Below are 15,951 nucleotides of genomic sequence, written 5' to 3'. Positions count from 1 at the left end.
CATTTTTTTCAAAAAAAGAATATGTAACAATTTGCAATGAACGCATGAACGTTTGTAAAGTGGTTGACATTTGAAGCCAAAAGCGTTCATTTTATATATCTCCAACAAATCAACGACCGCATTCACACACCTTAACAAGTGTGAAGTATGTACTAAAAGTGCCATTGATTGGGGTACATTCGTGAATTGAACTTAAATATCATATTTTTTATCGATCAACCACCGAAACATATGCAAAAACAACTATAAAAATAAACAAAGGATCATTATTATATAATGTTCAACTAATGCGCTGTTCTAATGTGCCGTTTTTTTTTGTTATTTTGTTTTGTCTTTAACCACAGCAAAAAAAAAATGGTAAACCGAACGGACCTGTTTTCACTTATAGAAAAGAAGACTTACAGTTGAAGCGGATGTTTTGGTCGCCAGTTTTTTTTTTCGAATTTCTTTGATTTATTCAAGAAACACATCAACAAATGAGACAAACTAATCTATGTTTAAACTAGCTCTGGACATTTATCTTAGCGGGCAGTGTGTAGTTACCTGATTATTCTTTGTCGCTTTGTTCATTTTGTGTCTTTTTTTTTGCACACATTCACTTTTTAAATAAAAAAAATAAAGATTTATCATATTCCAGTGGTTATAAAAAAGAGCATTTATTCAAATTAATTTCTATTTTCCAGCTTAATTACAACTTTATAAATATGAATTTGTGTGTTGCATTTGCGTGTTGTTGCAGCAATAGTTGTTGTTGTTTTTATGTGTGAATGTATGTGAATGCAAATGTGATTTTTCACGTTTAATCTTATAAATTTTTTTTTTTTCATTTAAATTTTAACCATAGAACACCCATTCTGAATATTTGTATAATAAATTAATCCTATGTGTAATTTTAAAACATAATTCCATTTAAAAAATATAGATTTTGGATATTTTCATTTTTGCATAAATTTATTGTTCTTGTTACTGTGTCTGTTACTCCGCTGTTACTCCGTGTGGTTGGTTTTTTTCTACAGTAAATAAAATCAAAGACGCAACATTCATACTAATTTTTGTCCCTACAGTAGTTGTTGATGCCTTTTCTTGTGTGTGTGTATTTATGCTCCTTTCTTCTCCCTTTCAATAAAGTATTAAATAAATTAATAGATTCTTTTACATTGTTAAATATTAGATCTGAATGCATCCTATGCTACTTAATAATATTTGATTTCTTTTTTTTTTCTTTTTTTTTCTTCACTTTTGATTCTGCCAGTAGCTCTTTGCAAAGCAGATGAATATCAAATTAAATTGTTGTTGCAAATTTGTGTTTTGAATATACATATATATATATATATCTGTATAAATCTGTACAATGCCAAATGTTCGGCTGCTATAATGTACGATTGTTTCCGAAATATTTATGAAGAATCATTGTTTGTGTACACTCATAAAAAGAATATATGTTTCGAAATATTTGCGCACAAAGTTGTGCATATTTTCGTTTCAATTTTCAAAATAAATGCTGCTTGAGTGACAAGTCATGGTGAGCTAAAAAAAGTTTTTTTCTAATGTAGTTTGTGTGCCAGTTTGATTTTTTTTTTCACTTTGTTTTATTTTTGTGTGTTTATCTTTGAGTAAGCTCTTCATTTGATTTTTTTTGGGTTGAATTTTTTCTGTAAAGTTAGAATTTTTCCACATCATTTTTAATCTTGTTTTTTTTTTTTTCTTCTTCCTTTCAATAAAATTATATGTGCCTATCAAAGAAAGATTAGATTCACTTCCTCTTTTCATTTTCTTGATTTTTCAACAACAAAAAATTAATAATAATAATTAAAAATAATATAAATGTTTTTGTTTGATTGCTTCGAAAAAAAAAACAAATTGTTTTTTTTTGTTTAAATCTTTAAATATTTCATTTTAGTATGCAAATTCAATTTGTAGACAGTGATTTTGTGTTTATTTAACAGCCGTTTGTCGATTACGTAGATTGCTTTGGCCATTTTCGTTAATGCCGTTCTTGATGCCATTACCATTGTTGGAACTTGATCCGTTGGCCAATTTAGTATATCCATTGGCTATGGTCGTCTCTTTACCATTTTTGTTGGCACAATGCTGTTTTGGGGGGTGAATCGAAAAAGAAAAGAAACCATGAGCTTTTTTTTATTCACTTGAGGTTAAATGTTTGATCAAAATATGGCTGCTTTTTAAAAGAATAAAAGAGGAAAATGTTTCGATATAGGAACACTTCTTTTTGATACACAACAAAATGTGTGTGTGTGTTAATTAAGCTCGAGAGTATCGACAAAAGTTGAAAAGTTCGTCTCTTTTTTTTATTTTTGTGGGTTTCAAATTATTCCATTCGAATGAGAGAATAGAACGAGAATGTCTATATACCAAATTATACATCAAATCTGATCTGAATGAACATGACCCATAGATACTTACTCCGTTGACAGTGCCGTTGGTTGTGCCATTTTTGAGTGCGGCTGCTTTTTTTGGATTCGATGTATATTTGGTTTTGTAAAAATCAGAGAACAAGAACAAGAACATTGCACCATGCAATCCAATCCAAATCATGAATCCCTTTGGATAATCGCATTCTCTGAACAATAGCTGGAATTGATGAATGAAAATGGCAACAAATTGCACCATTTGGAAAGCGGTTAAATACTTCTTCCACCAAATGTATTTTTGGTATTTTGGTCCCATGGCGGCAATCATATAATAGAAGTACATAATGATATGTACAAAACTTCGCATCGAACACGAAATGAAAAGCAAAAAAAAAAAACGAATCAGAAAAACAAATATGATAAAAATTAATAAAAAAATACGGATTGATTGAAAGATGATCTATGTGTGTATGTCTGTGTTTGTATTATAAAACTTACGTATTTAACATGGCAAAGAATGTGCTGTGACCGCCTGAAAATGAAATTGAAAAAGAACAGAGAAAAAGAGAGAGAGAGAAAAAAACGAATCAAATGAGTTCAACATTGCAAATAAGGAACCAAAATAAGCAAATATATAATGACTTTGTGCTAATTTTGCACAAAGAACGGTGTCAACATTTTAAGGTTACATGTTGGATGGTTTGAAATTTCAATCTCAATTGCAAAAGAAATAAAGAAAAAAAAACTACAGTGAGTTTGTTTTTCGGTGTTATTTTCATTCAAATTCGAGTGAATATTTTGGTTATTTCATTGTTGAATTAAGTCATGTTAAATGGTTAGCATTGACAAAACAATTCATGAGTTCAAACATTGTACGCGATGTCTTCGTCTGTATTTATGTTCCTATTTTTACATAAAAAAAAATATGTTAAATAAACGCATAAAGAGTCCATTCCATTCGAATGCCGTAGTGCATTGGATGGTGCAATTAACGCTTGTCGTCTCAAAAGAGGCATTTAATTTTCATATAGTCGTCTCTTTTTTGTTGCTCATTCAATCGATGTCTGCTGTTTTTTTTTCTTCTTCGTCGTCGCTTTGTGCAGTTGTATATTATGGTTTTCTTTTTAGCATCGTTTGCTTTGTCGATATATCGCAAACATTAAATATTCACATCGCGCGAAAATAGTATCGAAATCAAATTACAAATTAATCGCATAGCCAAATAAATGTGCTCCTAATAAAAGTGCGAATAGATTCAGAGTCTTGTCGAAGTCAGTGAATGGTAAACGCCTTAAAAATCAACATCTATATAAATGTCGAGCATTGATTTGCCATAACACAATATAGCATACATTTTACGCATATATTGGCTACCGTATGCAAAAAACCGAACAGAAAAATAAATAAATAAATGGGTATGTGCTATTGTTAGTTACCTGGTGCAAATTTGAGTCCGAGCCACACGGAGAAAGGCATACAACCATGATGAATAACATGTAAAGTTGAAACGTGTTCAGTCTTTTTTCGCAAATTGAAGAAAAATGTGTCAAAGAATTCCGTGAATTTAGCTATGTAATACCACCAACAAGTAGCCGCCATCTAAACGAAACCAAGACGAATAGTTGCACGAACGGGAGAGAGATAGAGAGAGGGAGACAGAGAACGAGAGTGAAAAAGGCATAAATTTAATAATCAAACAATTCGATGTATGTCGAAAATATTTAGCACAATGAGCATGAGTACACGGAATACAAAGCAAAGAGTGTATATGAGCAAGACAATCCGATGATTTGTAAATGGAAAAGAAGACGAAACGGAAGAAAGGGAGGGAGGGGAAATAGAGAAATAAAAACTGATCAATAATATTACATTATTACGCATGTGAATTGTTTGCATACAATTTATGATCGATATCATGATTTGTCATCGATGATGATGCGTCCAGCATCCGGCTTCATTTCTGTGATATGCACATTTTATAGCACGTGCGCAACAGCAGTTAATGCAATTTATATTTAAATTTTTATTTTTGTTTTGTGTGTGTGTATAGGCAGCGTGTTCGTTTTATTATTATCACTCATACACTCTTTCCCTCTATCTGTTTAACTTCTTGTTTCAATGAATTCTTGCCAGAATCACTGGCGGTTCAATAGAAAACGGTCGAAGCAAATGTCAGAGACGCCGACAAATAATAATAATCAACGACAATTTCGATTGTAATTCATGCAAATCACTTTCACATCACTCTTTTGTATGCATATAATTGCCAAGCGATAATAATTATTAATTGATGAGCAACAGGAAAATCCGTGAAGGTCGATTAATTTCGACATTGTTGTAATTATACGCAATTACAAACGAAATATTTCGAGATATATATAAAGATAAATATAAAGATGAAATAGTGAGACACGAAATTCAAACGAAATATTTGTATTGTGACATGGAGTTCAATGATAATTAAAACTTACCCTTAACGCTAGTTGGCTGGTCGAGTAATCAACAGGCTGACATTTAAAGCTATAATGACCCCACCATCCGCTCGCAAGATACTGTTACAAATTGCATCAATCAAACGAAATCGAAAGAAAATAAATAACAATGAATGGAAAGACCATAAGAGAATAAAACAAAAGAAAACAAGAAACCTATAGGTATATTATCATTGCGAATGCATTAAAATGTAATCAGCAAATCATTACGTTATATTCATTCAGGCCATTGCGCGTACAAACTTCACGTGCGAAATAATCGAACCGGCATTTCATATCAAAATAAAAACAAAATCTAAGCACTTCAGAACATTGATAAACATTTTGCAACATCATTTTAATTTCGAAACAATGCGCTATATGACCATGTTCAAAATGAAACAAATCTCACGAAATTTATGGAACATCGCAATTTTAGTGTTCAGAGTTTTGATAATGATGTAATAAAAAGCTAATTCATTTTACTTAAAGAACAAATTCATAAATAAAAAAATTATTGTATTAAATAACAACGTGATGATGAACCGTTACAATCATAGACAAATGCATACACGCAATATAATAATAGTTATTATTTTATGAATGGCTATTGTCTATTGAAATTGTTACTTACTTCATAGAATATCCATATACTAAATACGGTTTGAAAAAGATTATAAACTACTAAAGTGTTCCTTAAGTCAAATGGCTTGCGATTGGCCATTATTTTTGGCATTAGGCTTTTATTGAAATATGCATAGAATATGCAGATTCCGATTGTCGGGAACGGCGACATCATCATCGGCCAATCGTTCACCCGTGGATCTGGAAATCAAAACAATAACAATGACTTAAAATCAATGCCAAACAAAAAAGTCGCACGATTAACACGTGTCCTGCTAATAGTCAAAGCAACGACCTTTCATTTAAAAAATTAAACCGTCTGCGATGATGATGACCAATTTTTTGGGAATTTTTGCTTTTTTTAATAAAACGGAATCATACGTACCACTTTTGTTATCCATCAGGTCCCGATACCAATCATATATATCGTGTAAAATGTACGCCATCGTAACACGTGTCAATGTCTAACAAAGAAAAACCAAACAAAATAGAAAACGAAAGTGATTAATAAAGTGAACAACACTCAATGGAATAATCAAGCGTGAATTAATCTCTTGGCCACAAAAAAATATATGTATTAAATTAACGAAAAAGAGTCATACGTCAAGTCAAATTATCAAAAGGACGAATGACAACGATGACCACGACGACGATAACAAAAAAAAACCAACAAAAACACTAAACGAAAAGAAACACACAAATGATTGGCAAAATACTATAGAATATCCACAACGAACGATAACAAATTTCTATTTGATTTGGTTTGCATTTGATTTTGAGTGAAATGCCAGTTGTGCTGTTTTTCTGTTGCTTCAGAACAAATAACGAATTTTGAATTGGCAACGAAAAAAATAATTTTCAGTCGATTTGAACGGCACGACGAATGAAATGCTAATAAAATGCAAAATTGAAAACCGACTGATTTTATAAAACCTGATATATTCCATCACAATCATTCCGTCTCTCTTCTTTTCAATAACTTTTCGAAAATGACAATTAATTCGATTGCGAGAGCACACAAGCACGAACACCGCATAAATAAACAGATACTATAATGATTTTCTTCCTTTTATCAAGTTATTCTAGACGATGTCGATATTCTCTTTCGTTCGTTCTCGCTCACGTTGGCTTTCGCTCTCTATCGACCAGTGTCGGCAATAATCTTAATGTGCTCGCACTTGTTTATCAGCTTATCCATCTTTATTTTATGAGTTATATCGTTTTTTTTTTAACTCTGTGGTTGGTTAGCTGATTGGTTTGTTTTAATTCATCGGGTGTACGATTTATTTATTATTGTTTGCGTGTGTGTGTGTCTCTCTCTATTTGTGTATTGAGAATTGATTGACGTAGGGGGAGAGCGTGAGAGAGAAATTAAAATCACATTTCGTAGCCTGTATTGACCACTTGACAATCTACGATTGAATGTAAATACGTGAATTCGCGCGAAAAATTCATTCTTTTTTTTTTCAAGGAAGATCGGATTATAATTACACTTGTAACCTTACATTGCACAATGCACTTCACGTACACACATTTTGCATTTAAATGTTACACAACATATGTGGATTTTAAATTATTTCATTTTTTTCAACTGGATAAATCTTTTGCAGAGAACAGGCTCTTTCACTCTCACAACCGAATAAAAATGTTTTTAAAAAAAACGCGAAAAATCAGTGATCGTATAAAAATTGCGATAATCGCAATTAGCTTGATAAATTTAACGTGTAACGATCTCTGAATGAGAATATGCGCGATAAGAAGCCTAAATGACTTAAATAGACGTTAAAAATAAAATTACATCTAATAAATGTTACTTTAACGCGAAAATTTCGCTCATAATTTATTAAAATTTCAATTAACATTGCCCATATCGTCCCGAATATACGTGATAAAACGAAGGACTTACGATTGGTATTTTCTATTATTAAATCAAGTTAATGAAAAAAAAAACACACACACACACATGCATACACTACAGAAGTTATAAAATTCTCCGATCGAGATACACAAAATGTACGAAGAAAAAAAAATGTTTATATCACCGTTAACTTGTGAAGCGTGCGCTTTACTCAAAATGTATGTTTAAACTATGGCCAGAGCATTGTCTCTGGGTTTTTTAAGAGAGCGTTTCTGTCTCGCAGAGCTTCTTTTTTCGATAGTATTTCCCTTGATTTTGCTCTTATTACAATGTATTTTACACACATACACACCACCACCAAGCGTAAATGATGTCGGAATCAAAAAGTTTAAACATCGCATACGTAAATTGGCATTTAATGTATTCAGTGTTGAATACATAGTGTGCATGCCTATATACCTGACAACCAGCCTGGCTGGACTGGTCTGCCTATGGGTATGTGTTGGTGTACCACAATAAACTGACTTTATCTATGATGTGTCTAATTACTGGCTTTTTGCATTCATTAAAAGAATTTGTTTTCTGTTCGTGTAGCTTTCGATCGTTGTTTTGTTATCCGTTTAGTGTTTTTGCTATGTGTCTCGTTTTCAAAATATGTGATTAGCAGCGTGCCTGCATCACAACATTTTTTTTTTTTCAGCTTTTATCGAATACCATTCGTAACGTATAATTTGTCGAAAATGTAAAATGACCATTGAAAAAAGCAAAAGCAAAATTTACGACTTTCGATCGGCAGACGATCATTTCATTTTTTATTTTTGGTTGGCCTCTCGTTTTCATGACAAATGTTTTTCATATTAAACGAACCATTTTTCATGATCATTGATCACATTAAATTTTGTATTGGTTAAAGAAAACATGTTGTGCATTGGTTTAATGCAGTTTAATGAGGAAGGTTAACACACGAGTCACTCGGTGTTGTTGTTTTTTTTCGGCATTTAATACAATTTCAAATTGAGAATATTTGTGTTGAGAAGTTCCCTTCATTTATAACTTGTTTGTCGGATTTAACAAAAAACTGGAAAAAGAAATGAATGACAAAAAAACGTACAAGTTGTTATCATTGGTATTAACATTCTAGATGAATGCGTATATAGAAAACACGAATCGTTCTTCTTTACTTTTGATCTCTTGAATTCGTCGTCTCTGCATTGTTATGTTATGAAGTCTTTTTTTTGGTCGCTTTTGGAATTTCAGTTTTTTGAATTTAGTTATTCGGTTTCAATAACACACGTCCAGTGACTTATGCATGCATGTGTGTTTTCTCGCTTTCTATGTCTATGTGTGAGAGTGTGAATGTGGGTTAACCTCAGTGATTACCCTCGTGAGAATACTTTGATCGGTCATTCTGAACCATGATTTGACCTTGCGATTTACGAAAAACCAATCGCCAAAATTGCAGTTTAAAAACTCAGTTCAAATGATCGGTTGATTTTAGTGAAATTCAGCATTTGATTTTATTTTCAGAAGGGTTAGTTTATTTCAAATTCAATGCTCGTATCTTATCCGAAATTCACCTATATATGAAAATGTACGATTCACTATCGCCTGGAGAAAATAAACTTCACAACGGTCGACGTGATTATCATTCGAACGATATATTCATTGAATGCATAGATTTACATATAAATGCACTTTAGAAACGAAATCAACAAGCACAGAGAGTTCCACAGACCGTCATACATGTGCCGCGTATGCGGTATACAGTCTCCATGTGCATGGGCTTTGAACTCTTTCTCATAATGGTATCAAGTGTGATTGCATTCATATTTAGTGCTCTGAAAAGCGATTTTTGTTTAATTGAATCCTGTATGTTGTGTCACCGTTTGGGGTGATTTATGTGTGTTTGCGGTTAGGTTTTGTCATATGGATTGATTACCCACCGAAATTATGTTTAAATTGGTCTCTGTGAATGCGTGTATGCATGCGCGTACGCACCAATCACAATGTGTGGCCAATTACCAATAATATCATTGTGTGTGTTCGTGGGACTTGATTGAATTCAAACCGAAAAGGGAAGAGAAAATTACAAAATATCTTACGAATTTCGGAACTATACACATATATTCCCGTAAAAAACCAATTTTTGTACTTTTTTTATTTCTTCTTCTTCTTCTTTTGTGGTCGGTTTTTTCCTCTCAAATTACAGTATGAAGGGTCTTTCACGCCGAAAGTAACCTTACCAGCACTTAATTATGTCGTCAATGCAGTGGAATTTTTTTTTATATTTCGTGGAATAAAACCAAATAATCAACGTTATATTCCTTCCCTTGCAACAAACAAACGGACTCGCTTCGGCTGTTCACATTGGATTTCTGCATTCTCGTTGCACGATCATATTGTGCAGTCATAGAGTTACAAACTCTCAGAGAAACCATTTAAAATACAAAAGAGAAAAAATATATATATATGTTATGTCTACAAGTCGAATCGTAATCCAGCGGATTCAATATATTTGTCTGCTTATTTCACATTCAATATATAGTCATTTCGCTTTCAATTTCATTTTAATGTTGTTGCGCTTATATTTTTTTTTCTTCTTTCTTGAATACCTTGATTGTAATGTGTCTATGTGTTACATTTTAACGTTATTATTTAATTCTCAATTGCTTGTCGGTTACATCGATCAATTCATTGACCGGAATATGCAATAGAAATCATATGGCTGACTTGCATTTAACGAAACATACAACACACTATCTAGCATTTATCGAATGCAAACATCAAACGAATTTCAAAGAAAGAAGGAAAGAAAGAGAAAGAAGACGCTGAATATAAGACACAAGTCGAGATATGGAACGCATCGGATGCTGTGCCATGCTAACGGCAATCGTTTGATGAAAACGCACGATCAGAGAAACCAAAACAGATTAAGAAAATTGTCATTAAAAACGATTTTTACGATATCACAGTGCGATTAACGAGGTGAAAGTCAAAAAAAGTGTGTGTATTATGTTTAACGTTGATGTTTCTCTTTGTGTCGCTCCAACTCGAAAAAGTTAAATACGAAAAAATACAGATGCGGGCAATATTTATTGGACAAATTTTATGTCCAGCATACGATGAGCAACGATACGCATACGCAACGAAATGCATACAATTTATCGAATTGAGCGTGTATATATAGCGGTTTGTTTGTGACTTTGTGACGTGTTACAGTGTAGCTGTGTGACCAAGATTAGGCTAAAAAAACGAAAACAAACTCACGATAATTAATAATGTTGACAAATTTATCATCACACATATACCGAGAAATAGAGAGAGAGAGAGAAAACTTTGTAAAATAAATTCACTTAAATACGACCACTTTTCTCGAGTGCTTTTCTATGTTCAAAACAGCAAATATTATCTAATTCTTCGTCATTCTGAAAAGTGTGTGTGTGCGTGTGTGTGTGTGTCAACAATGCTATTTACTTCCTCCTTGCTACAGCTTCAAAAGCCGTCCAATGTTAAATGAATCATATACTTCTGACGAAAAAAAAACAAAACAACTAAAACAAAAAAAAAGATTATGCTCAATGGAATACAAAGTGATGTCGGTCGGCCGATTGGTCTGTGTGCATACAGATACATACATTGTAATCATGATTACGTTTTCGGAATTATTTAATTTATAAATGGAGAGAAATTAATAATAATTATGTATATACATTGTATATGCAATCTTCTATGAGAAGTGGAATGCACACTTTAAGCTCGCGCTTCTGATTTAACCTTCCTGTTGTAATGAGGGATTTTTTCATCGTCGTCGTCGTTATTATTGTTTTTGTTGCTGTTATTGCTAAATTTGAACATTTGGACAGTGAATTCGCTGGTGCTTATCATGCTAATGCACGCGTATTTGTGAAGATATATTTTATATTGCGTATACATGGTATATATAAAATTAGTCAGATAGTCAGTCAGTCAGTAAGTTAGTATGTGAAACTCAAAAAAAAAATCACTTGGTATAGCACGATGTACACTCCCACTCTTTCTATACTACACGTCATAGGCAAATAACACATACCTCAATTTTCGAAAGAAAAAAAGCCCGAAGAAAGAAAAAAAACCATAAAAATTTATATCAATAATTTACGAAGTCAGCGATGTATGCGCTCATAGGCATACATAAAATACTCTAGTAAATAATGCGTGCTTACGATTCGATTACACTCCGTTCGAAGGTTGTATGAAGTATAGTTTTTGGATGTTTATATAATTTCTTATTAAATTCCATTCGATTTACTTGAGCCGATGGTTCGGTTGGGTGAAAAGAAGCGATGAAATTGATATGGCATATTGAAGCAGAAGAAGAAGACGACAACAACAACGATGACGATCGACAAGTAGACACCGCTGATCGACCAACACCACTGTTCATCGAATATATGCAACAGCTCACTTTGTACCATTTACAGTATGTCATACGCTATTTGAATTTGTATTCATATTTATATGCGTTTATGTGTAACAACGGCACTATTATGGCAAATAGATCTCGTCACTTAACAACCGACGATAACCGATCACATTCTCCGACATTCTGCCATGCTATTGCCCAATTTCTCATTAAATTGGTTTGAATAATGGACAAATGATGCGCATATTTCATCATTTCTATTTCATTCACCATTGAATTATATCCATCTATCCATCTATCACGTATTGGCAATGTGTAAATGAATGTGTTGATATATCAATTTTTATCAATGCTTATCTATCATTCGTTCTCTTGGTGGACTGGAGAAAGTGTGCGATATACATATATGTATGCATAAAACGTTTTACGCATATTGACGTATTATCGTTCGGTCACACAAGTGAAAAAGTGGCATTATGTTGTGTATGCGAACGATACCGTTGAAGCACACTTGAGCATGGCGGCATATCCGATAAACAGATAAAAAGAGACGGATGACTAGAGACATAAAGAAAGTGAGCAGAAAAAAAACAACGCAACAACAAAATTGAATCAGCCACAATGACAGATAGACAGAGGCAAGGCGGGTGATAATATTTGGCGAAAGCTAACTGTTGTTAACGACAGTCCACATAGCACGAACGAAAAATTTTTAAAAAATAAAATGAAATACGACAACAACAAAGAACAGCGAAAAAATTTTGTGTTTTTTTTGCGAATTTCTCTCCTTCTTCATTTCATTCTTTTGCCATCGAAACTCGTCGATGCCAAACGAAACCCGTTGAGGTTCATCCAAATCCCGTTGGCATACGTCGCGTCAGCAACAACAACACAAACAACAATAATAATAACAACAACTACAAGAAAATTGTAATTCTTTCGTATGATTGAGTTCCATTGCGCTTGATTTTGATAAATTTCGCATTTCGAGGTTAGAACAAATTAAAACAATTCAAAAAAAAAAATTCGGCATACCAAATTTGTTTGTTTTCTTTTTTTTAATCGTCGGAAGAGAGATTCGTTGGTTTGTTTTTGCACACAGTTTGGTTTGCATACCAACTATAAGTGTCACGCGTTCGTTGCTTTTTGTTCGTGCGTTTTATTAATAGTGTCAATCGATTAACGGTAATTCCATAAACAAGAGGAAATAGAGAAACAGCGAGATAGACAACAACAACAAAAAAACACATAACATACGATTTGTGCTTGGATATGTTTGACAAGAATTAAAAACGAATAAAAACAATAGAAAAATTCATTCAAAATTGAATAGAACACAAAACGTCTTAAATTGGCTCAATCGAATACAAAAAAAAATTAACCGTCAAGTCACCAACCAAAACTTACTGAATCCGCGAAAAAATCATGTGCATTCCGCGACGGGAATATTGTACGCCCACCGTAGTGTTGCTTCTCTACTAATCTCACGATTATGTGAAACGTTCGGTCAGCAGCGTGCTAGGGACACCTCGACGCGTTGCAAGAGGGCCAACATAATACGTTTTGAGTCACTATTTTAAGCATAAACTTAGAAATTCAACGGTTAGTGAATTATAAGATTCACAACAATGAAATAAATGAACTGTGTAAGCGACAAGTTCAACTAGACACATAACTTCAAGTAGACACACATGTGAATTCCATTTTAATTATTTCGGCAATTGTATTTGTTGTTGGGTTTTTCTTCTCTTTGTGTGCGCGAATTAAAAATTAAAACAAGAAACTTTATTCGACTTTAATTTTTTTTTGCTTGTTTTGATGACAATAAATTTCTATAGAAGCAAAAAAACAAAACTTTTCATCACCACAAAATAAAACTTGAATGTTTTAAACTGAATCAATCAATTTGCTGAGAGACAATATTCCGTAGACATATCGGAACACACATGGACTTAAAAGCCGATTGATTTCCAAATTACTTGACACAATTTTCACTAATGAACTTTTGATGGATGCGCAACTTGTTGGACAATTGTTTCAATAACAAAACTTTTTTTTTTGACAGATCTACAAAATTCCAATAAATTTCATTTATGCAAAATCGCAGTTACATTTTGACTTTGTCCATCAAATGTATTTATCTGTTTATTATTGGACTAATTTTTATTTATAAAAAAAATCGGTATACGAATTAATGTTTTGTTGATTTTCGGTATATTTTTTTTCGTTCAAAGTTTATATCGTCTAGAATCGATTATTGTGCTATCACCGTATAATATTTGAATTTTAAAAAAAATTGATTTACTTTTCTTTCTAATAAATGTTTTTCTTTTTTTTTGTTTCGAATCGGTTTTATGTTATTTTCTTTACGAATTTTTACTCTAGCAAGCGTGTTTCTTCCGCTCTACTCTAAGGCAACTTTCCTACTTAAAGTAAAAAATCGCAGATATCAAATATATCGTGTAGATTTTTAGTCTGCTTTCTCGTCGCTCGGTCCGTGTGTATACGGTGTGGTGTGCGCGCGGCATTGTATGTGTGACACACAGGCTATCTACATGTATGCCACGCAAAGGTGTGTATGTGTGTGTGTGTTCGCTTAATTGTGAACCGGAGCGTTATTATTGGAATTTTCAATGATGTCAAAAAAAATTAGTAATCTCAATTCGGAAAAAAGAATTACACATATCATTCACTCACCGTTCGTTGTTTTTAATTTGTATAAATGATAATTCACGTCTGGATATCAACTATTACAATACGAAATGTGTTGGTCAAATCGGTTTGAAGAAACATACAAAACAATAACAACAAAATAATAAACCGAGAATTAAAACGAAAAAAAAAATCAAAAATCAAAATATAAATGCTCAATTGACTTTCGAATGATCCCGTTTTTTGTTAGTAAATTTCATTTTGCACAAACAATTCCAATCACGTTTCACATCTACATGTGCACATTTTATGAATGATTTTGACGGTTCTATAGCATATGGAGGGTTTGGTTAAATATGCGGCACTTGTCATCGAATGACGTTTTCAAACATTAGATAAAAATGCCGGGCGTACTATGGTCCCGTGTATGATTCTTTGCTTGTGTCACGAAGAACAAACCAACTTCGAATTTGTTGAGCATTACATTTGGAATTCACTTGCATATGGACAATCGTGTCTATATTTATCACACACAAAACAAAATACAAACACACATTGATTTATTCAATAATCAACTATTCAAATACACATAATTGTACAAAAATTTATCTATGCGAATCGATGATAGAATTTTGCGTTTAACGCACACATCGACAAGATGCTGCACACCGAACAAAGCTAATAAAAATGATGACGCAAAACGGATTAGTGTGTGCTTTCAAGTCGTAATGTTCAAGGTACCTTTTTTTCTATTGAAATTCCACAATAGAGGGCGCTTGACATACTAAACTTGAACTTTTTTTCATTCATATTCGTTCGGTTTCTAATTGGTGCAACATTACGGTGGTTGCACTTTCAATAAATATTCATATTCCAAAATTCCAATTAAAACGAAATTGAATAAATTCATCATATAACTTTACTAAATTCATTCTTTTCAATACGAACACAATTTAAAATTGTATCGTTTTCATTTTAATTATTGTTTTTTTTTTGTCATGGTTCGAAAAAAACAAAATCACGGTTTTTTTCTGTGACTTACCTTGCTCTCTTTTACGATCAGACGAGGGAAAAATATGCACCATACAATTAGAGCGGAATATACTTAACCCAAATCAATATTATTTTTATTTCTCCATTGTTGCAAATTCGTGCAATTTTATTTATATGCATCAAACATATTATGAATTTCGGTGAATACACATGTGGATTCGAAGAAATTTCATAAAAAAGTTGAGTAGTGACATTGCTCTATATTTTGATGAATGTTATTTTCTTTTCTGAACAACACAAATGTCCACATCCACATTGCAATGAATTAAATAATCAAAAATTTCTCGTCGTTCGAAGAGACAAAAGTAACAAAACACACCAAAAAAAATTCCATTAGATTCAATCATTTCCATTTATAGAAAGGAGCCCACCGTTGTGGCCTACAACTTATGAACAAATCTGTTTGACCATTAGGTTGAAATTGGAAGCCTTGAATATATTAAATAAAATCCAAAAAAATGGGTCAGTGCGTCGTTGCAAACGTCATCAATATTACCGCACCAAACGCACCTTACAATT

At 32.6% G+C, this 15,951-nt stretch overlaps 1 protein-coding gene across 5 annotated transcripts; it reads right to left on the bottom strand.

The window, feature by feature from the left end:
- Nucleotides 1-631: 631 nt before the first annotated feature.
- Nucleotides 632-14,970, bottom strand: LOC116346796 (elongation of very long chain fatty acids protein AAEL008004-like). Of its 5 annotated transcripts, none has more exons than XM_031777006.1 (8): nucleotides 14,425-14,970; nucleotides 5,853-5,931; nucleotides 5,478-5,668; nucleotides 4,844-4,924; nucleotides 3,809-3,971; nucleotides 2,871-2,904; nucleotides 2,425-2,731; nucleotides 632-2,091 (listed from the first exon to the last, which is right to left on the bottom strand). In XM_031777006.1, the coding sequence occupies exons 2-8, from the start codon at nucleotides 5,911-5,913 to the stop codon at nucleotides 1,936-1,938; spliced, it is 993 nt and encodes a 330-aa protein (XP_031632866.1). In that variant the 5' UTR covers nucleotides 5,914-5,931; nucleotides 14,425-14,970; the 3' UTR covers nucleotides 632-1,935. The 5 variants fall into 5 exon arrangements, with proteins under 5 accessions (XP_031632866.1, XP_031632865.1, XP_031632868.1 ...); XM_031777005.1 differs by lacking the exon at nucleotides 14,425-14,970 and adding an exon at nucleotides 14,033-14,165; XM_031777008.1 differs by lacking the exon at nucleotides 14,425-14,970 and adding an exon at nucleotides 13,135-13,613.
- Between the last annotated feature and the right edge of the window lie 981 nt (nucleotides 14,971-15,951).

Source organism: Contarinia nasturtii, unplaced genomic scaffold (genome assembly GCF_009176525.2).
Source record: "Contarinia nasturtii isolate CC-2019 unplaced genomic scaffold, AAFC_CNas_1.1 Cnas_scaffold_1699, whole genome shotgun sequence".
NCBI lineage: Eukaryota > Metazoa > Arthropoda > Insecta > Diptera > Cecidomyiidae > Contarinia > Contarinia nasturtii.
This window is presented reverse-complemented; position numbering and strand designations above follow the sequence as displayed.